Below are 23,295 nucleotides of genomic sequence, written 5' to 3'. Positions count from 1 at the left end.
CAAAGTACTTAACCCATTAAACTAATATTTTGTTAAGATTCCCGGGAGTACAAAAGTACATTATTTTATTATTTAAAGTACTCGTACTTTATAATTGTTTATTGAGGAAATCTTGACCCTTAAAGACTAAATTGCCCTTTTGTACAAAAGTACCTATTGTTTAATTATATTCTTACATGTTTGTACATATATATACATATATAGTTAGTACATGAGTGAGAGAGAGAGAGGGAGAGAGAGGAGATAGAGGCCGAGAGAGAGGAGAGGAGAGGAGAGAGAGGCCGAGAGAGAGAGAGAGAGAGAGAGAGAGGGAGAGAGAGTGAAGGAAAGAGGAAGGAAGAAGAAGATGGATTTGATGTGTATTTTGACATTAGTCTTTCAAAGTACTTCAAATCTTTGGTGATTCCTTTCCTAGCCAAATCTTAACCCCATTAACCCCCATTGTACAAACTTTCAATTGTTTAAGCCATGAATCTTGTACCAATGTCTCCTCCATTGCAACATATCTTTCAAGAATCCCATCCAAGGACTAATCTAGCCATGCAAGCCTACCAATTTAGCTTCCAACCTTTCAATCAAACCTTGACATGTGAAATAAAGTGTGACATAGAGAGAGAGAGAGAGAGAGAGAGGGGCCGGCCAAGAGGGAGAGAGGGAGAGCCCTTGCCTATAAATAGAAGCTCATACCAAAGCTTAAACTCACACCTTCCACCATTGCTCTCACTTCTCTCTAGAAATTTCAAAAGTTCTTACTTTCAAAGTTCTAGTTTTCTAGTGTTCTTGAGTGTTCTTGAGAGAAACCACCAAACCACCTCCCAAAACCACCGTTAGATCTTTTAAAGTAGCTTAGTTAGTTAGAAAGTTGTTTCTAGGAAGAGAAAAGATCAACTCTCTTCCTTTCGAAGTAAACCGACGCCGTTACGCCGCCGAAATCCAAAACCGACGACCGAATTTTCATAACCAACTACTACCGCCAAGAAGCACGGTAGGATTCCTTGTCCCCTAACTCTAAGTATGGTAGGATTTCCTTAACTTCCATCCCGATAGTAATTCCTTATCCCCATTCCTAAGTATTAGGTAGTTTTGTATCATAACTCAAAAAAAAATAAAAAGTTCATTTGAAAGTAACTTTGTTCATTAAGCTTATGTAGATAAGGTTATCTTTGTTTAAAATGTATGAGATGCATGATGTTGTTATTGTGATTCAAGCATGTTATGTGGTCGAGAGTTGGATAATCTTGTTGTATTTTTTTTAAAACGCTCGTTATGTGGAAAGTCCTACACCACGGAGTCTATGTATGTAACGTGACACGAAAACCAAGAGAATAGAGACATGGCACCTAGGGTGTGTTAATGAAGATAAAATGTGTGTCCGAGGGAGGAAATATTTTGAAAACTACATAATGACCGGTTTTGGGTGCATTATGTGAGTTATGTGTGTGTATGCCAATGGGAACCCGGCGCGGCGGAACCATTGTGAGGATACTTGGGAACCCGGCGCGGCGGAACCAAGGTTGGGTGTGTGCTTGGTTATCCGCGGTACGGAGCCAATGCGATTGTGTGCCAATGGGAACCCGGCGCGGCGGAACCATTGTGAGGATACTCGGGAAACCGGCGCGGCGGAACCGAGGTTGGGTGAGTTAAAAAGGAGTTTTTGGGTAAAAAGGAAAGTGAAGTAAAAACATGGTCTACGATGAGTCCAAGTAATGAATACAACGTTAGTCAAGTAAGGATTGTAGATTCAAATATTTGGATGGACTATATGCATGATCTAAGTGGAAATTGTTGTTATTATGTTCTTCGTTCATAAGTTAAGGGTTAGAGGGTTTGGATAGTTCTATTGAGCTTTTTGGCTCACGGTGTTGCCTTTTTTGGTGACCCTGGCATATTATACCGGTGGCGACGCGGGTATAATATGTCAGATCTCATAGATGAGCAGGGCGAGCTTTACACCTTGGAAGCCTTCGGAGCCGAGGAGCTAGCTGTGATGGAAGAACAAACGGAGCTGTAGTTAGGAGCCTTAGTTTCCTTCCGTTTGTAATAAAAGTACTCCTTTTATGTTTTTGTTGTAATAAAAGAGCCGGACTCAGCTTTTATTTCAATAAAATGTTTTATTTAACGTACCCAAAATTCGGGGCGTTACAATTATAGGTATTTACTCCCTCTGTCCGGATTTAATAGTCCTTTTTAGCAGTTCGTGTCATTCTTCAATGGCTTATATCTTATACGGAGTAATTTATAAAATTTTACGTAATTTTAAAAATATTGTCTTATAGAAAGATAATTGAGACATATCAAACAAGATCCATATTAAAGTAACTTATTTTTTATCCGGTATAAATTGAACCATGGACTATTAAATCGGGACGGAGAAAATCTATTTTTGTATGTCTAAATAAATTTTATTATTTTAATATAATAAAAGCAATATACTAATTAATAAAACACTAGTTTATGTCTTTAATTGTATTATTTTTTTTAACTTTCATCAATCATCAACATATTGTTTTTCTGTCAAAACGCTCTAAAAAGATGAAAATTAATCAAATCATTACAGTAGATGAGGACTAGATTATTCTCTGACTCCAGCATCTCCCCGATTTCTCCTGATCCATTATTGAATGGGGCGGGTTTGAGAACGCTAAGTCTTTGTTTCAGAAATTTTCTTAAAAAATAAATACTTATTTTGCCACTTCTCATTCAAAAATAAAAATGGTCATTCTACAAAACCCAAATAAAAAGTTCTTTTTACATTTTCAAACTAAAAATAATGTAAATGAAAAAAAAAATTTAATTTTTTTTTGTACCGTATTATAGATCTCAATGAGATCTATCAAACAAGATCCATAGTGGTAGGAAAATATTTGCGTAAACACATATTTTTGAGCTTGAAATTGCCTTATACAAAAAATAAGATTGTTGCTATGATAATGGGCGCTGGCGGAGGCAAATCGTACCGGCGGCCGCTTCGGGTCGTCTCCGGCCACCAGACGGCCGATCCGAGCTGTTCAAAAGTTCTATAAAAAAAAAACGAGGGGGCCCTTCGTGGGAATTAACGGCATCCGAGGTGTGTAGGGTGTTTGATCCGAGCACCCATTTTCCGTGTATATATGATCAAGCACCCTACACGGAAAAGGGGTGCTCGGATCAAGTACCCTATACACCTAGGATGCCGTTGATTCTCGCGTTGGCCCCCTCGTTTTTTTTTTTAGAATTTTTGGACGGCTCAGATCTGTCTTCCGGTGGCCGAAGACGGCCCGACATAGTTGCCGGTACGATTTTCCTCCCCGACCGATCGGTACCTATATAAATTCTTCTAAAATAAGCACCAACTTTTTTATTTTTCGGAACAAATCTTTTTATTACAAAAAAAATAAGTTGTTATTGTATTTCTGAAACGGGCTCTAAATCCGACTCCGGACCCCCCATTGCCAAAGACCCGTGAAGCAAAACACAGAAAACACTACTATAAAATCCCTGCTCTCTCTCTCTCTCTGCGTGCAAGCGAAGGAGAAGGTGACTAAAACCCTGCTCCCCTGTGACATTGGCAGGAGGAGTTGAGATGGCCGTAGACAAGAATAAGCTCGAAGAAGAAGCAACTATTCTTCGCTTCTACAAAATAGTTCTCAGTTGGGATTATCTACGCCTCCTCACACAATCCGGTGTAACTATTTCCATCCCCTCCCCCCCCCTCTCTCTCTCTATACGTATACCTGTTTTCTTTTGTTTTTGTATTCATAGGGTTTTGTGTTTGAAATTTGACGAAACGATTTGTGCCATGTATTTTGAAGAAGAAAAATAGCAAGAACATTGGGGATGGAAGTGATTTGGGACTGAAGCACGTCAAGGATACGTACAAGGATGTCGATGAGTATCTTGCGACATTTGAACCGCTTTTGTTTGAAGAAGTTAAAGCTCAGATCCTCGAAGGAAAAGATGACGAAGAAAGTAACTTTCTCTTCCCCGTTTTATGTTTTCCTTTATTACAGTATTGGAATTGTTCCATGAAGCAGTTCGTTTCCTTGCCTTTTATTTATTTGACCTAGAAATGTTAGTGCTTGCGCAGTAACGTATGCCAAAGCTTATGTTTTTGTATATGCATAGATATGTGCGTGGAGTGGTAGTGACCAGACTGGGAATGGGCACGGGAATGTGAATTGGAGTAACACCTTTATGATGTTCTTAGCCACAACTCAAGACATTTTCGAAATGCTGTGGAACTGAAATTGCACGAAGAATTCTCCTGCATGAAGGGAAAACCTGTGGAGTGCAAAAGATTAATTCCATGTATACTTGTCCTAGAAAACAATTATGCTTTCCTAGTTCCATGCATGGTCATTAGGTTCATGGATGTCTGTGCGGTGTCGTAGTTAGTTCTTCACTTCTTCTGTCTAAGATTGTAAGGTGTAGGTGCTCCAATCCTATACTTTCTCCTTCAAAATTGACTGCAAGATGAGTAAACCGTTAATGAAAGACACACATGACGGATCATCTACTTTGTAAAATGAAAGACACACATGCACAACATACAATAATGTTATGCAAACATCGCAATAAAAGATTCTCATCAAAATGGTAACCACATGTATATTGTGTTTTACCACAACAAAATGTCTTCAAATGCAATGAAATTGAAATTATATGGGTATTCCTTCTAAATGGTGGGGAAAAAAAAGCGCAAATCAATGTCACTACAAATTTGAAAGTATGATTATAGATTTAGGCGAGCAAGTATAAATGGTACATCATTTCAATCAACTTACCATTAGTTCGTTTCAATCAAGTTGCAAACCGTGCACAGTCCTTATATGATTGTCCTTTTCATCATTTATTTGGTTTCAAGTTGGTGGAGTTCTTCCTCATGGCCTGTTTGGATCTTGGATTTATGGAGGAAAAAGAGAGGATGTCTTCCTCCTTTTGGTTGGATTGGGAAAATGAATGGGAGAACAATAGTTGGAAAATATTTGTTTTGTTCTTTTCAGTAGACTGAGAAAGGTCATTATGGCAAATACCCAAGGGAGTCAAGGGACGAAGGTATATGGATGCCTAGGTTTGAACCCAGGACCTATTACAAGCCCTTACTAGGACCTAACCACTAGGGCTGTCATCACCTCACCACGTTATTTCTTTGGTTTCCAATAAAAAAGAATATTTACAAAATTATAAAGTTGAAAAATTCAGGATCCAAAACACAACATTGTTCATCGATAGGAGGGGGAATGCTTCTTCTAATGCAAGAGACAAGCTCTATTTGTCGGGCAGTGGCTTGTTTGGGTCTATGGATCACAACTTCTTGCTGACATAAGTACATAACTCCATGATGTGTCGGTTTTCACGTCATAGTTTGCTCATGTTAAGTATGTTATATTTTCCTCTTAGGATTGAAATGTATGTTGTTTTTTTTCTTGACTATTACCAAGGATTGAAATATATGTTGTGTAGACAAGAGTCTTCATAATACATCGTATGCTTATCAAGGGGAAGTTATTCCCGATTGTGACGTTATCCAGTAGCTTCAAATATCATATCTAATGTCTTCTTTGTGTACTTAGAGGTCTGAAATGTGATAGAGAAAGCGACCTCTCTGGCTTTATCTCTCTGAAATGTTTTCTTGGGCATTGCAGAAGCAGAATGGAAGTTTGTGGTGCCAATCAAATGTAGTGAGGCAGATGGGTTTCACTTGCTTACATTTATACTTGAAGATGTTGAGTCAGTAAAACTGAATGATCTGTTACTGCTTTCAGAAAAGCAGGTAGTCAGTTGATCTGGTTCAAACTCTCTGTTTTTTGTTCTGTTTGAAATAGTTGTACTCACAAGTCTGGTTAGTTTTATTGGCGTTAAATGGTCTTTTAGTACTTCTATTTTTTTGACTGGTTATTACTTTTTTCTTGATACATTGGCAACTGACGACTTAAAACTCTCAAATCTTATTTGGTTAAAAATTGTTTGCATGACATTTACTTGCTAGAAGTTTTCGTCGCCTTTTTGAATATATCACCATGTTAAATCCCTCCTTTAACGTTTACCAATGGTATCATTGTGCAGTTTGGAGATGGTACTACTAAGCTCCCAACTAAGTACGCGTTTGGGCTGGTTGAGAATCGTCATGATATTTTAGGTCAAGTTACAGTTAGACTGCAATTAAGAGGCGAGGTAAAACAGCTAAATGCGGATGACGTTGAACCTTGTCCAAGGTTGTTGAATATGCGTTCTCTTGTTTCTGAAGAAAGCAAAAGCAAATCATTAAACATTCTGAAGGTATGGTTGTATTATAGAGACATCTGTTATACAGAATTATGTGTTGTTGTCTGTTTATTCCTTTTTCTTTTGTTAGCTTCTCCCCCAGGGGGAGGGGAATTCTTTTTCTTTTGTCTGCAAAAAGTGTTATGAAGGATCTTAGCATCATCAACGATGTCAGTGTGGCTACAATCATCACTTTTTAAAGGGAGGGGAAACGGCCACCAACATTCAACAATATCTCTGGGTTTCCTGCGTCCTTGATAATTTCCCTCTCTCTCTCTCTCGCGCGCGCGCGCTCGTTTTTTAATGAGCTCTAGACGTTTTATTTGAGTTTTTAGTTCTCTCTGAAACACTTGATTTAAACCCCTCGAATTGGGGAATAAATTTCGTTTTGTTGCAATTGTCCATCCTGATGGTGGGATTCTGAGCTACATATCTCCTGAGACAGTATTCTTATACATGAGGATGTGAGTGTGGGGCAAGTATATATTCAGGATTATGGTAAAGAACGTAGAGGCAATGAAACAATTCTATGGCTTGTAGAAGGGGAAAGACTAGAATTAATCAAATTCAGAAGTGGCAGCATGCTGGATATTCATTTCGAGGCTACGTGGTGAGTAATGTAAGGTTATGATCATTGAATAATTAAAGTGAAGGCCAATAGGTAGGGGAAATAGTTGGCTCAATTAGAGTTCTGTAGAGAAGGTTTTGTGCTTAAATGTTCAGCTCTGGGGAAATGAATCACCCCTCAAGAATTGTACTGGGGTAAAAATTGCAGGGAAGAGGAATGATAAGAGGAGCAAAAGAGGATAGGGAAGTAGGATCTTAACCCTTGTGAAAGTTAAACAAATTATGAGTACATCATCTACAATTCACTACATTGAAAAAGGAAAGATTTTCTTTTTCTGGGAGCTGGGAGCGTCATTAAAATAACAAAAGGTACGGATAACAAGTAAGGCTTATCTTCCAATACAAAGACTTATCCATGAGAATATAGAAAGTAAAAAATAGCGAGGAAGTGAAACAACAGGTCAACAAGACCAACAAAAGCAATGAAGGGGAAATAAGATCTAGCATGGCCAAAAACAGTCAAAGGCAGAGTCAAAAGGATTAGATTTTGAATCCATATTGCAGGGTTTTAGACTTCTCTACTCAGAAGTACAACATTTGTAAGAAAGTGGCCTGCGTGTTGGCATTTGCGTGTTGGCATTTGCAGTCATCGGGAACTTTTCGTTATGACACTCACGGGACCGTGTCCACTTGGATACCATGGTATACATCACAAGTTTAGGGGGAAAAAAAAGGTTGTGATCCATGATAACATGTAAGCGATGCACCTATTGGTCCCTTCTCCTTTAGATTTAATATTTTAGAATCTAATCCTGAAGCTTCCAATTTGGTTATGGAAAGAAAAAGGTAGTTCAGATAGTAGGTATTTTGGTTTGTACTTCTTTTCTGGTATGTAGAACTTGAATATAAGCTCTTATAAATTTGGTATGATGAACTTGAATATAAGTTCCTATAAATTTGGTATGATGAAATGTGAATGTATTGTAACTGGTCAAACAACTATTTGTTACATACATACAAGTTTGTTTACTTATTGACGCGTTGTAGACGTATCATGTCCTAATATTTTTGGAGTACATTGTCAGTCTCTGTGTCCCTATCTGCATTTCTCAACTTTTATGCGGAACTGAGAAACCTCTTTTAATTTTGCACTTGAAAAGATTAGATGACTCATAAGCGGCTATCTCTACCACCCATGCCAACACTTTCAAAATTCAGCACTCGTAAATGTGCATTTAAGTTTACTTATCAAATAAAATAAAATGTGCATTTAAGTTTCCAAGAAGCATCCTTTTTAGGATGACCACAATGGCAAAACTTTCTGGAAGATACCAACGGTCTTTCTTTCAGTAGGTTTCATATTACTCCCTCCGTCCCTTTTTAAGTGTCCACTACGGTTCTGTGTGCCATTTTCAATTGCCTATATCTTGTTAAAAATATGCAATGTGGATCTTGTTTGATGGATCTCAATTATTTGTTTAAGACAATGATTTTAAAACATAAAACATAATTTACATTCAGAGATATAAGGCATTGGAAATGGCAAGCACAGCGTTGACACTTAAAAAGGGACAGAAGGAGTATCTTTGTGTAACTGCGTTGGGTGGGAATATCAGCTCTAGGAATTATGTCATTTATTGAGATGCAGGCACAATATGCTTTTTCTGTTTTCGTATTGGAGGTTTCTTGCAATATCCTCATCATTTCCATCACTACGTTGTCGTTATTGTGCTCCTCATCCTTATCATTGTGGTCTTCCTCCTTATAATGAGTGACATGCAGACATGCTGCTATCTTATGACGATCACTAAATAAGTGAATTAGTTAGCTGGATGGATCTGCACAACAATTCCCAAATACAAATTGGTCCAAGTAATATGTTCATGTCTTCTATCTTGATGGTAGTTATTTCAGACGATTTTTCATTTGTGGCAAGATCAGCATATATAAATGCAACATAATGTGCTTATCCAGATAAATATACATGCATATGTGTATTAATGCAAGTATGATGGCAGATTTGCAGTTTATCAACTATTGTTCGAGAATATGTCGCTCTGCGGTCAATTAGCTCCCTCCCATTCAAAGATCTGATACTAGCAGCTTCTGAAAGGAATTATACCTCTGAAGATCAGGCCTGGGAGATTCCCAGACCCCTCATGGAGTCCATTGAAAGCAATCACAATAAATCACAACTGGACGCCATACGTGTGAGTCCTTGCTCAATTTATGTTTTTTTCCTACTTAGTCTTGCTTTGATGCCACTTCAGCCAATTCCACTGCTTTATTCATGTAACACAAGTACACTACCCAGTTTTTATGCCACTTTCGTATCCCTTTTAAAAAACAAACTGTTCCCAATAAAATCAAATAATTTTGTTTCTGTCCTCCACATTGTGTTAAATTAGAGAATGGTATTTTCTGTAATGCAGGTAGGTGTTTCTCGTAAACGACTTGTTCTCATACAGGTTTGATCTGATTCAAGTGCTCCTCATTATTTTGTTTCTACTTCATTGTGTTGTATCTTCATCTGTCATTTCCCAATACTGGCAATATCGTTGGTATTTCATGAGTCCCTGTCCTTCTACTAGTTGTTCGTCAAGTGTAGCACTAGCAAATCAACTTTATTTGATAGGATAAAGTTGGTTAATGGTTCAGAAACCTTATCCTGTTTGTTTAGTCTTTTCTTTACCATATTCTGTAGCTAGCCTAAAATGTCATATGCTTGTTCCTCAGTTTCTCTCTGACTTGATATAAACCTTTTGGCACTTAATGCTCATTTGTTGTGGCCACAAATGAGAGTGGGTAAAATTAACAGGCAATCTAATACAACCTTGAGTAATTATTAGAAATCCTTCCCCCCAGTTGGCTTTCAAAGATCCTGATCGTTAGAGATTCTGATTTTAGACTTCCATATGGTGTGTAGAATCTGACAGAATGCTTCCTTTCAGGGTCCCCCTGGAACTGGAAAAACGCAAACTATTCTTGGGCTCCTAAGTGCCATCTTACATGCAACTCCAGCAAGAGTAAATTCAAAGTAGGTATATCCCAAGAGTTTTTTCTCCCAGATTGCTGTCAATATTGATTATCTCTGCCTTCTTTGGTCATCAGTGTTTCCTAAAGATCTGATTAGGATACAGAAGCAACAGAAGAATGATACTTTATTTTTAGGGATAAAAACGTTATTCTCTTTTGATGCAGGGGCAAATTACGAGGAACTAAACAAGGACCTGAATTTCCCATTCAGGAAAAGTATGTCTTTGGTTACTTGTTCATTACTTTTCTTCTGCATCTTTTATACTCTTATCATGATTGGGGATTTCTTGCGCAGCGACTTCTTTTCTTATGTGGACATATCACGTCTGTGTGTTTTCCATAAAACATTTTTTAGGAACCTCCTGCCGAAGGACAACTAGCTACCTTGCACAACATTGATTTAGCTTCGTACTTGTAAGGAATCTTTTTATAGGTTGAAGTCTTTTCTTTTGAAACTGTAGAGTTAATGCTTTCGTTCGAAGTTTTATAAGCAAATCTGATTGGATTAGAAAATTAGGTATATAGATGTCTAATGAATGTCAGTGATCATTTAAGCACCTATCGTTAGAATAGTTAGATGAGCACTTTTGGAAGAGGAGTTGAATCCTGACCTCATTTCTCCTAGCATCTATGTGCACTCCTGGTGCAATTGGGCTAAAGGCTTTTGGCGGATTTGTGGCCCTATTACTGTCCGTTACACAAACATTTTGGATCGTATATTAGAGGAATGATATACTGTGTCCCGGATCGATCGAAAGAAATCTCAATATTTTTTCTTATTTATCACCCTGATGGTTTTGATTGGAGGGAGAAGTCAATGACTGAAATATGAAGAGAGCAGAGTTTTGGTTCAGAAAGTGAAAATGAACACCAAGGATGTAAGATAGAAATCTACTTTTGGAACAGGGAGGGAATGGTACATGTCTCCTCTTTTATTGAGGTTTTGAGAGGAGTTGCAGGGGCGAGTTTGCTTAGAGGAGCATTTGGTCAATAGGGTCGCTTACAAAAGTTACTTTGGTTTTCCCGTGAGGACACCTGCTCATGGAAAGATTTCGTGTGAACTGGTGTTCATGCTCAAAAATGGAGAGTCTGTTTCTCATCTTTCTTCCATTGTTCGCCTTTCGAAAAGTAGTGAACTTTTGATTTTTTTTCCATGTTTGGGGATGCTTGTGTGAAACAAGGTAATGTGGCGAGGGAACTAGGAAGCTGGAGGTGGGCCATGCTGGGAGTAGGAAGGCGTGGATGCTTGCCGCTCTTTGTCTTATCGGGATGATTCAGGCGGAGTAGAAGAAAAGAAATTTCCTGGCAGGAGTCCATTCTTAGGCTTGGGAGTCACTTTTTTCCTTTTCTGCTCTGTTGAGAGTCGGGAAAGGTACAAAGATTCATTTGTGGATTTTTTTAGATTTCTTGCGATAGTAGTCTTGAGGGGCCTTTTTGTTTATTGGCCATTGCTTTTGTAGGTATTGTTTGATCTGCCATGTACTAGGGTAGCATCCCCTTGACACCTCTTTAATTTACAATAGTATACATAGCAGTACAAATCTGGAAAAAAAGAGACAAGGGTGTCCATTGTTTTCCTGATAACAAAAGAGAGAATAGTGAGAGAAGGGACATAGTCGTGTTATTTACAAACCTTCATCTTTTCCTTCTAATATGAAGAGAAACTAGCAGACGTGATTGAATGAAACTTTTGTACATAAGTCCCCTAGTTGACATACTTGATACTCCCCGAGTCAAATTGTAAGCACTACTAATCCTTATTTAGGACAATGACATTGTTTGAATAAGTATGACACACCAATGTCTTGAAGACACTCGTTTGGCAGTAGATACCACTCAAGCTACCACTTGGTTCTTTTCTCTTCGTATTTTCACGAGCTTTGAAGAGCTTGAGGCTTAAAGAGTATTCAAATCCATCTAGGGACAAGAATATTGGCTATCAGATCCCCAAGTGAGAAGCCTGCCCTTCTTCTTCTTCTTCTTAAATAGTATTGTCTTCATCATATTAGAAGGAAAAAGATGTAGGTTTGTAAATAACATGACTTTGTCACTTCTCTCTTTTGTAAATCTTACTCAAACAACCATTAGATAGAAAAATGTTGGACAGTTATCCGTACAAAGAGTAACTCCAATCCACTAAATAAAGAGCCACTTACAGTTATTATCAGGAAAAAATGGACACTGTCTTCTTCTTCTTATCAACCGGATGCCTGAGTGAGAAGACTTGGCTTGCAAGTAATCGATTTGCCTTCTTCTTCTTCTTCCTGTCACTAAGATCTGATCCTTAAATCTGCACTCTTAAAGGGAAAAAAATGAATAAATGAAAAGAATAACTGATCTATGAAGTCTCAGTAATATATCCATCTGATTTCCAGATATTTATGTAGCAGTTTGGGCTTCCTTCTACTGCTCAATTAGATGCTTACTTTTGTTTTTTCATTTATATGGTCACTAAGATGTGTTCCACAAAATCTGAGTAACACATTGCCACATTGGTCACCCATGATTAATTCCAATGGTGAATTAATTTTTCGGTATATATTATAATCGAGTGGGGCAGGGCAGAATTCCCAAGTATTAGTTGGATTTTGGTTTGGGGCAGGGTTCCTCTTCGGCGGTATAGGGTGAGGATGAGAAGTCCCCATCTCAAGTTGCAACCCAACGATCCACCATTGGCAGGTTTGCCAAAACCCAAGACCTGAGGTTAAACTAGGGACACAAACTATGTGTGCACGGCATATTCTTTGGCAAATGTCAGCTGTCATCATATTCATTATAAAACCATGGCCATAAACTTCCATAAATTATATGGTTCAATTTTCCGTTTCCATTGTGATTGACCAAATTTGGACTTTTTAGTCCAATCTGGTTTAGTTAACAATATGTACTCAATCCTCTATTCATAAAACTACTACATTCGTGTCCGGTTCTTGTTGTGGATATATGACATCAATTCGAAATTAAATGTTTGATGAGCTCCGTGACAACTTCAAGCTTCTAAAGTTGTACTTTTAACACTTTCACACTTTGATTGGGGTGTTTTGGCAGATACAACCACTGGGAGAAAGCGTCTCCATGGTTAAGTGGTACCAATCCCAGAGATGCAAAGATGCCCGAAAATGGTGATGACGGGTTTTTCCCCACCTCCGGCAATGAGCTGGTATGTTTCAGTATGTTTCAGTTTGCCTTCCTGTAATATTGAATGCTGATTACGAACATCTTATAACTTCAGACTGTTGTGTAGAAACCAGAAGTGGTTAATTCCAGTCGCAAGTATCGTGTCCGCGTTCTGGTATGTGCTCCATCAAACTCTGCTCTTGATGAGATTGTGTTGCGCCTACTAAACACTGGTACAAATTCTGTCTAATTCGTATCATCCTGCTTTCTGTGATTTAATTTACTTTTATTCTTGAGTACCATGTGGCTCAATGCAGTTTGGTTTTTTCCATATTGTTTCTTTGTGTCTCTCTCTCTCTCTCTGATGGAAATGTCTAACATTGTATTAGCTTAACGTTTAGAAAGCAAAATAGACGGTGAAAAAATACCACTGGAAATTGAAGCTTTTTGGCTGTAAAGAAATGTGCGGATAAATTTAGTTGATCCTTGAGTAGATTAGGGATTGCCTCGCGTGTAAATGTTTTTGTCAGTCAAAAACTTCCAAAAGCAACCATATCTTTAAGATAGATGGAGTGAGAGATATATGCTCCCATCAAGTGCCTTGAGGTTCAATTGCCGTTTCGGAGTTGGATTTGGAATACGTCGACATTTCTCGAAAGCAAGCACTAATTTCAAAGAGTCAATGCAGTTTGGTGGAGAAACCATAAATCTATTTTGTCATTTCATCATGTGGGGTAATTATAAAATTGAGTTTCATTGAAATTTTTCTGACCAGTGTGATGGAGCTTCTTGAGGAATGTGTATTGAGTTGAAATTTTGCTACATGCGTATTCCCCTAGTGTCAGAATGAAGGCTGGATATTTATTATTGGGTTCCAAAGAGGTAAAGACTACAAAGTTATAGCAATACACGAATATACATAGTATTCTTGTGAACCATTAGGGTCTAGATATTAGCCTCTTGTGTAATAATTGGGCCTTCATAATGATCACTACAAGGTTTGGTTAGATAATCCATGCTGCTCATTGGTTGTATTCAGTGCCGCAAGGGAAAAATTCATCTTATGCAAATATCAGGTTGTAATAACAATTGACCCCAACATCAATATATTTGCATGGCTCGTTTAAGGTTGAGGAGTTTAGAAATAAATCACCAAGTACAGCTATTCAAGGTTCTCCTATTTTACTTGTGTGAACTGTAGTGGTGCTAAAAGAAAACTTGCTTTTGCCAGATTTTTCTTTTGGGGCCGAACGATCGCTAGTTTTATAAACAAGTGTTTGTGGTCCCCCTTAGAGCATCAGCATCACACTCACTTCTTCCCTTCTGACGCCATTGTAACGAGCCAAGGGACGAAAATGTAGTACATCAGTCTCGCTTTTGTTCGGTCAAATACAAAACTGCTACAGTTCCTCGCCTTTGGTAGGGAGCCACAACTCATAGGCTAACCTATATTTTAATATTTTTTCCCCGACTGTCTTTGCTTCTTTGCTCCAAATAGGGTCCTCACGCCACTTGATTCTCAGGCAGTTCGTATTTTTCTTGCACCACATAATAAAGAAATGAATTACATTTAAACTAAAGAGCCTGATGCATTGGGTAGTAAAAAAGTGACTAGGCAAAATAATAAAGGTGACTTCTTGAGCTATAATTTGACTTAAATTTGTTGAGGCTGGTGTGGATGCTCTTAGTCTCCATGTTGGTGAGATGTTGCAGTGTTTTTTTTGGATAACGCAACCTAAGTTTGTTAAATATTTTTCTGTTTAAAATTTAAATAATGGATTATTCTATCCTCTGCGCAAAGGGTGTAGGATAATAGGTCAAAGGTGCATTGATATCTGAGAAACGTGTATTGATATTGATACTTGTGAAAGGGTATTAATATCCGTGAGATATGCATTGATATCTGAACTTGTTTGGAATTATTGACGTATTATCCTCCGCTTAGTGTGCGGAGGTCAGCAAAACCGTTAAATAATGTAATGAATACTTACTCCATCCTTTAATGTTTTCCCTATTCCATTTTGATGTCCAAAATATTAATCCTTTAAAAAGCCAAAAGTAAGTGTTTAGATTTCTAAAACTAACATTCATAAGATATCAAAATCTGACTTGTTAAGGGGACATGCATGTCACCTTGAAAGGCCTAAATGGACTAAACAAGAAAGGACGGATGGAGTAAAACTCTTTCTGTTAAGGGAAACTTGACACATTGTGTGATCAGAGTTGCATTTGCTTGGATGTGCAGCATTGCTGCACCAGAGAATTAAACAATTCCAGTATGGGTACTCATCGCTGTTTTTCTGATATTCTCAGGTATACGTGACGAAAATAACCGTGCATACAACCCTAAAATCGTGCGTATCGGTCTCAAACCGCATCATTCTGTCCAGACAGTCTCCATGGATTACCTTGTATGTCCCCATTAATCAGACTCATTCAATTGATGGGATTAGCTCATAACCTTCGCCATTTCCGTTACATTTCATTCGATGGAGAATAAAATACTTGAGAGATTTGATTGGCATTTTTAGGTGGAGCAAAAACTTGCCGGCGTAGATTTTCAGACCAGCGATAAGCACAAACATGGAGGGTCAGGAAGGGAGAGAGATAGTATTCGTGCTTCTATTCTGGATGAAGCAGCGATTGTACGTAATATCAATGATGTGCTGAACTTTGAATCAAATTTCTTAACTGTCTTGTAATCCCCTCTATAATGGCAGGTTTTCTCCACTCTCAGTTTCAGCGGTTCAGTTCTTTTCAGTAAATTAAATCGCGGTTTTGATGTTGTTATAATAGATGAAGCTGCCCAAGCTGTATGTTCCTTTATGCCATCTGATGTTTTTTTCTGCTATTACATTTTATTGATGTTATGATGCCTCCTGCATCATGTATACCGTTTGGTTACTAAGCTTAATATGCTGGTTTAATTACCATATTATACGCTATAATGCTGGGCATTCGATTATTAACAGGTGGAACCAGCTACCCTCGTTCCATTGGCCAATGGATGCAAGCAACTATTTCTGGTAAATATCGTACTTATTTAGGGTTAGTTCTAATGAAAATCATGTCTTGCATTTACTTAGGGGTCTAAACGAGTGCACTTCACAAAGGGGTGCAAACGAGCTGGACCCCTGTTAGGTTCGCAATCAATTCAGTAAGGTATTGGTCTGGCTTGAGTTCGGCGACAATTGAGCTCGAGTGCCGCTCGTATAACATTTTTGAAGCTTGGGCTCAGCTCTTTAAACTCAAACAAGCCAAACTGAGGCGAATTTAGGTTCAAATTCAGTTCGTCAATACCATTCATGAAGCAGATCAATATTACCTAAGATATGGAGAAAAATAAGACCAAGAGCCTGACTACCTGAAATTAAAGAAAGAAAACCAAAAAAAAAATCCACGAAGAACATGACCAAAAGAAACCTGCCACCATTCTTTGCTCCAACAAAACCACACCACAAAAGATCACATGAAAATACATTGTCCAGTATGCAAAACAGTTCAATTTGGGGTAAACCCTAACTGGTTGAAGAAGAAGAGATGACGGAAAAGAAGAGACGGACGCAGTGTGACATCAGTGACGAAGAAGAGGTCATAGCGACGAAGAGAGGCGGTGTGGGGACAAAAAAGAAGCAGTGTGAAGGAGGCTATGAAGAGGAGTGGAGTTCAATGTGGGATACACTCTAACTGATTGTGTGTAGGTGAACTGATCGTGTAAATGTTTAAAAATAGAAATATTACTATATGCACCCCTTCAAATTTTAATATTAATCAATAGATCCCAAGAATTATTAATTACATTTTACCTGCAAGTTTGCTAGCCTAACCGAGCCGAATATTGCTAGGGTCTGGCTCGGCTCCTTTATTAAACGAGCCTAAAATTGAGGCCCAAGTGCCTTAATTATCTCTCTGAATCAACCAACTAGAACTGACAACCGTCTTGTCCTCCACATGGAATAAACCGTAGTGTCCTTGTATATGAAAATGGTCAGATCTGTAACCTATGCAGGTTAAATGTTAAAGAGATGAGTGTTAATTGTTAGTTTCTGAAATATGCTCAAGTGAATTTACTTGCTGACTATTTTTCCCTTTTTGCATGGGTTTTGTACTCCAATGTTACAATTTAGTTGAAAAAGTAGTAGAGAACTAGAACACCTTCGCTTGGTTTCCTCTCAGAAATATATTCTTTAAAATTTTTGACTGTTTCGTCATTTGTCATTCGTGTTTTTTTTTTTTTTGTCTTTAGTGATTTTTTTATCAAGTTATTTATTTAGTTTTTTACTTTTTGGATGTATCTATACCTCTATTCAAAAAGTAAAAGAGTTAATTAAAATGTTAAAAAAATCAACTAAAGATGAAAAAATACGCAAACCTATAAAAAAATTATTCAAAAAATATATTTGAAAACTGCCAATCAAACAAAGTGAACATCTTCGTGGATTGGTTTGTTGATGTAATTAGATGCAGTCAGCTATTGGACTTGCAACTTACAAAAGGAAACTCTGACCATGGTTCACATTGATATAGACTAACAAGTAACAACCTACTTTGAACCTTGAAACTTTGGTGTTGGGCACTTTTAACTGCATCAAAGACGGGAATGGAAGATCAGTATACTGTCACTTTAATCAAGTGATGATGTTTGTAAAAGCATGATTTTGTATAAACACAACTTAGAATTGTTAAAAACACTTTAATCAATTGATCATGTTTGTAAAAGCACGATTTTTGTATAGACACAACTTATAATTGTTAAAAGTATTTTGGTTTTTTGGATATGACTATCATAATGAACTAGGTCATATGTTACCAAGATTTTGATTTCTGACATCACTTCCTGTTTATTTGCCTAGACTAGAGTGGTGTCGTTTTCAACTTCCTCTCTAGTTCTGTACTTCTGTATTTATGTCCTTCCTGTAGGTTGGTGATCCGGTTCAACTTCCAGCAACTGTAATTTCTCCCATTGCTGAGAAATTTGGGTAAGAATATCATGTGGGTGACGATGGCTCAGTTTCAACTCTGTAGCTCAATACATTTCATGCTGTTGATTTTGTGCTATTTGTAACGTTGGCATTATAGGTATGGAATGAGCCTGTTCAAGAGATTCCAGAGAGCCGGCTATCAAGTATCGATGCTGAAGACCCAATACCGCATGCATCCTGAGGTCAGTCGAAGTTCACTTATGATCTGTGGGTAGGGGCCGTAGGGCTGTAAACAAACAGAACCGCTCGCGAGTGGCTCGAGGCTCGGCTCGGCTCGAGATGAGCTCGTTCAAGCTCAACTTGAGACTTAAATGAACAAGCTTGAGCTAGAATACTTGGCTCATTTCAAAAACGAGCCGAGCTAATAAAAGTTTGGCTCGAGTTGGCTTGCGAGCCGAGAACATTATAATATATTAATTAATTACTCATTATTAATATTAGTAATTATTGACATATAATAAGCCTCCTAACAGATATTAGGCTTGCTGAAATCACAAAGTGCAAAGGTGCTTTCACTGCTTTATAGATTTGGTGGATGGCTCTTGAGTTTTGGATTTCCAATGTGGGATTTGTTCAAATGGGAAACAAGCGTTCTTCTCCTTTAGGCTTTAGTCCCACATTGTTTGGTTTCCCACATGAGAAAGTCAGATTTCGATTAAAAGAAGAGCTCATCCTCCCCAACTCAGACCACGTCCCTTGCTCGTGACATTGTAACTGAGCCAGAGCGAGCCGAGATCGAGCCGTCCGATAATTTCTCGAGTTGAGCTCGAGCCAAGTTTTGGTAGCTCATTTCAAGTTCGAGCCGACTCCATTTTTGGTGGCCGAGCCCAAGCACTTCAAAGCTCGGCCCGTTTACACCCCTATCTGTGGGTGAGTTGGATCAGACTCTTGATGGGTCAACACAAAAGCAGCAGCAACTGTTAGCTAGCTACGTAGAAAAAATGCTGGGAAAGTACCCAGGAAAATGGTGTGGACCAATTTGTCTCTAGTGAACCTTTATCTGTTTCTGGCAATACACATTATTGCAAGGAAAAAAGATATGGATCAAATTTGAGAGAAGTCCACTAAAGACAACACTACCAAAATTGAGTTGGAAATTTTAGCTATTTTTGTTGTCTTTAGTTCAGTGAACTCTTTTAAATCCATTTTCTTTACCGTTCCGGTTCCTCTCCTCAAATCCAATCGGAAGAAGTAGAAATTTATGATGAGAAGATGAACAAAGATTAGGAAAGAAAAAACATTGGGGAAAAGGGTAGTGAATATACACCACCCTTTACCATCCACACTCCCTATTTTACCATCCACACTTTTTCCTCTCTACTCGTGAATATACACTACTATCCTTTCATTGGTTGATTTTCCACAGACGAATGGGTAATGTAGTAAATTAACATGGATGACCGACAAAAAAGGAAGTTTGGATGGTGATAAGGGGATTGTGAGAATAATTCCCACCGGAAACTAACTTGTTAAGTGGAACCAAATATGCGCCTTTTAGGATCTTACTGTCCATACCGATATGCCATCGTTCTTTATTAGAATGTTCTCACAGAGTGGTTCTATTCCATTTATCATGCAGATAAGAAGCTTTCCTTCACGAGAATTCTATGATGGGGAACTGGAGGACGGGCCAGATGTTGTAAACCAGACAAAACGTTCATGGCACGACTACCGTTGCTTTGGACCGTTTTGCTTCTTTGATATACACGAGGGGAAAGAGTCCCAACCCTCGGGCAGTGGTTCTTGGGTTAATGAAGACGAGGTTGATTTTGTTCTTGCCATGTATCATAAAATGGTGACTAGGTATCCGGAGCTTAAATCAAGTTCTCGGCTTGCAATTATATCTCCTTATAGGCACCAAGTTAAGATCTTCCGTGATCGCTTTCGGAGTACTTTTGGAGTAGAGTCGGACAAAGTGGTGGACATTAACACTGTGGATGGGTTCCAGGTGGAGTATTGCTTTTCCTTTTTCCAAACCACTTCCATGGATGTAAATTTGATTCCTATGAAATTATCCAAGTGACTGCTTGCTTGGCCGTGACACTTTTGAGAACCACTTGCATGCATGCACTTTTTTTCTTTTATTGTTGTTAAGCTTTGATACTCCTCAACCCCTTACCACCAGGCACCAACACATAAAGTGTTTGTACTGGATGATTTTCTCTTCAACCTAATTCCTTTCCAAAAAATGAGGAAATCGCTCCCTGTTTGGTTGCTGTTTCAGATACAGTGTTCCTCCTACATTTTGCAGAAAACTGTTCTGTTGAACACAAAAACTAATCACTTTTGGTGTTGTGTTTCGTCTCGGCAGATACGGTTTTTTAGCATTTTTTTTTGGTGATTTATCAAAAATGGGTTCTTTTCTGAAAAATTTCCTAGTATGAACAAGTTTCTAAATCCATCGACCAAACGAGTTTTCTAGTCTGGAAAACTGATTCTGAAACAACTAAAGTTCAGTCACTTAGTTGAAATGAATGGAGATCGTTGTGGGATTCTGAAGTGCATCTTAGTACAGTTTCTTTAATTTTATGCTATCCATTAGATCTATACAGCATGTAATCTCGTTTCCTTCATTTCAGGGACGAGAAAAGGATGTCGCAATCTTTTCATGTGTTAGGGCAAGCAAAGAGAAGAGCATTGGGTTTGTGGCTGATTTTCGCAGAATGAATGTTGGGATAACCAGAGCAAGGTCTTCTGTCCTGGTATGCTTTTTCGATGAAGTTTGTATGGCAGTCTCACAACCATGGTTATGTGGCCCTATATCTGAGCTTGTTTTTCGGACTGCTTTGCAGTGTGTCATTTGAGCTGCAATGTGCATGTGCTCGTGTCTAGATGATCGGTAGTTTTGGTTCATTCCTATATTATGTGATGAAATTGCTTGAATGCCTTCAGGCTTTGAATGAAATTTGCCGTGTTAAAAAAAAATGGTTATAGGAACTTACACACATACTCTGTACTTTATCTAGGTTGTGGGTTCTGCATCAACTTTGAAGAAAGATAAGCACTGGCAAAGCCTAGTGGAGAGTGCTGAGCAGAGAAATTCTCTCTTCAAGGTGAGGTCCAATTTAAAGCTGAGCATTTTACCCTACAATGCCAAATTCTGAATTCCTGGATTAGGCTTTTTGATCAACAACATTCCAGTAGAAATGGGAAAATGGCATTCAGAATTCCCTTTTAGCCTCTTGCATTCTGAAAAATCTTTGGTAAAACAATGATACTGTGGCATCACTAGTTAGTGGTATTACCATCCAATAATAGAAAAACTTTAATAATGGTGAACCCCGTTGTTTAAATGTTACTAACGGGACCAACACAATCCACCGAGTACTACAATTTCTATTTGGGGGTATACTATTCGTATATGGTGGTTTGTTGCGGGAGAGGACACCGGATATGTGCCCACTAATTATGTTGTATCACTGTTGTATTGAGTTTTTCTCCTTACAGTCTCCTTGCGAGACGTAAGACAATCGAGAAACCCTGAGTGCAAAAATTAAGGGGAATGTGAATGCCATCTCCGTTTCAGCACACGATTATTCTAAAATCTTAGATTTACCCTTTCCAGCATATCCTAAAATGATTTGCATGTGCTTGATTATTTTGTGCAGGTTTCCAAGCCCTACAGGGAGTTTTTCAGCGACGAGAACATCAAATCCATGGCGGTGAAGGTTCTTATGCCAGAAAAGACAGAAGCTCCATCTGACGAAATGGAAGTTCAGGCAGCCGTGCCTATCTATGGTAACTCAGGTGACATGGACCAGGAGCCTGCCGATGACCCCTACGGCGATGGCGATGGCGATGCAGATGGGTACGATATGGGTGATGGCGAAGACTAAATCCAATTTTGTCGACAATCAAATCATCTGGTGGGCTGCTAATTGGCAATCAATTAAAGAAATTATGGTAACGATCATGATAGATCTTCTGTTTGTTGGATTTCCCATGGTTGCAAGCTCTGTAGACTGTGGAACAGATGTATTTATCTGAACAACGAGCAAAATGCCAATTCTATTTTAGGCTTCTTGCTGTCTGTCCAAGAAGTTGGCCTTTTAATCCAAGACTTTTCAACTATAGTGCTTTTTGTCCGTTTCCTTGTAATTTCTTCATCTTGGCTTGAAGAATCGAAAGTACCGTTAGAATTACCATTGACATCGGATCAAAAAAAAAATACTATTGACAAGAAACTATAGTCTCTGTTTGGAAAAGTTTTTGTTTCCAGTTTATTGCTCTTGTTTTATTTACTTTTTCAAAGGGGCATCATATGTTCTCGTGTGGGGTCGAGATTCTATCCCACATTTTAGCTTATCAGACTTCCAATGTGGTCACCCATCCCAAGATTATTTCAAGGCGAACATGCTTAACTGCGAAGTTTCAACGGGCTTTAGTGCCTTTACAGCTTGAAAGGCCTTGTATAAGGTAGGGTATTCATCTATTATTTATAGCATACAGCTGATACTTTACCAAGGGATGTGGGACCACCCCGGCTGACCTCTCTGGTTATCGGCCAGATAGCTCCCGCACGGGTCTCAACCGCCCTCAGGCCGGTCAACCACTACCTGGAACTCCCAGGAGTGAGGCGTCATAATCTCTCCCACTTTAGGAACACACGTCCTCGGGTGGGGTCAAGATTCTGTCTCACATTTCCGGTTGGTGCAGGCTATATAACGACCAACTCTCACCCTGTTCAATATTGTCCGCTTTGAACACTAAATCCCATTAGACTTCTTAGGGTGAGCACACTTAACTACGAAGTTTCAATGGGCTATGGTACCCAAAAAGTACTACTATAAACTTGAAATTTCAATATGTTTTTATATACTTTATATCTGTATGATCTTAATTATGGACAAAATTAAAATTTTGTATGCAATTCGAGATCTATATGAGAGCATAAATATCGAATATTTTTACTCATTATGGCTTGTGAATAAGTTCGAGTTTGAGTCAAATCTAGACAAGCTCAGCAAATTTCATTGAGCTCGAGCTCAAATCAAGTTCATTTAAAAACTTAAAGAACGAACTTGAACTTTCTAAAACTCAACTCAATTCGGCTCGTTTGCAACCTTACTGGCGCTCCTACGTTCACATATCCTCATAGTTTCCCATAATATAGTTTATGTCCAATAGACTCTATTGATAATTTTTCTTAAATGTTTGGCTTCAATTTTACAGGTAATGATTTAGAACATTTGTAACAAATTAAAATGCACTTTTTTTTTTTTTTTGATCCGAATTAAAATGCACTTCAAATCATCAAAATTTCCTTTGAACATTTGGGCTGGACTCGTGCTTAATCAGACCATTGGGCCATCAACACGGCAACCCACCATTTTATAAACTATCCGGCCCG

General features: G+C 38.4%; 1 protein-coding gene across 2 annotated transcripts; it reads left to right on the top strand.

Moving 5' to 3' along the window:
- The first annotated feature begins 3,450 nt into the window (after positions 1-3,450).
- LOC131325947 (probable helicase MAGATAMA 3) lies at positions 3,451-22,129 on the top strand. 2 transcript variants are annotated; one of them, XM_058358458.1, is made up of 20 exons: positions 3,451-3,664; positions 3,795-3,948; positions 5,625-5,752; positions 6,046-6,258; positions 8,829-9,020; positions 9,243-9,278; positions 9,762-9,847; positions 10,012-10,062; positions 12,895-13,006; positions 13,091-13,196; positions 15,277-15,374; positions 15,495-15,608; positions 15,684-15,776; positions 15,936-15,989; positions 17,884-17,942; positions 18,043-18,127; positions 19,525-19,893; positions 20,525-20,647; positions 20,912-20,998; positions 21,554-22,129. In XM_058358458.1, exons 1-20 carry the CDS (start codon positions 3,563-3,565, stop codon positions 21,779-21,781), a joined length of 2,490 nt encoding a protein of 829 aa, XP_058214441.1. In that variant the 5' UTR covers positions 3,451-3,562; the 3' UTR covers positions 21,782-22,129. The 2 variants fall into 2 exon arrangements, with proteins under 2 accessions (XP_058214441.1, XP_058214440.1); XM_058358457.1 differs by having other exon boundaries at positions 3,452-3,664; positions 3,792-3,948.
- Positions 22,130-23,295: the final 1,166 nt, after the last annotated feature.

This window comes from Rhododendron vialii, chromosome 5a, assembly GCF_030253575.1.
Source record: "Rhododendron vialii isolate Sample 1 chromosome 5a, ASM3025357v1".
Taxonomy (NCBI): domain Eukaryota; kingdom Viridiplantae; phylum Streptophyta; class Magnoliopsida; order Ericales; family Ericaceae; genus Rhododendron; species Rhododendron vialii.
Note: the sequence above shows the minus strand (reverse complement) of the source record. Positions and strands in the feature narration are given on the sequence as shown.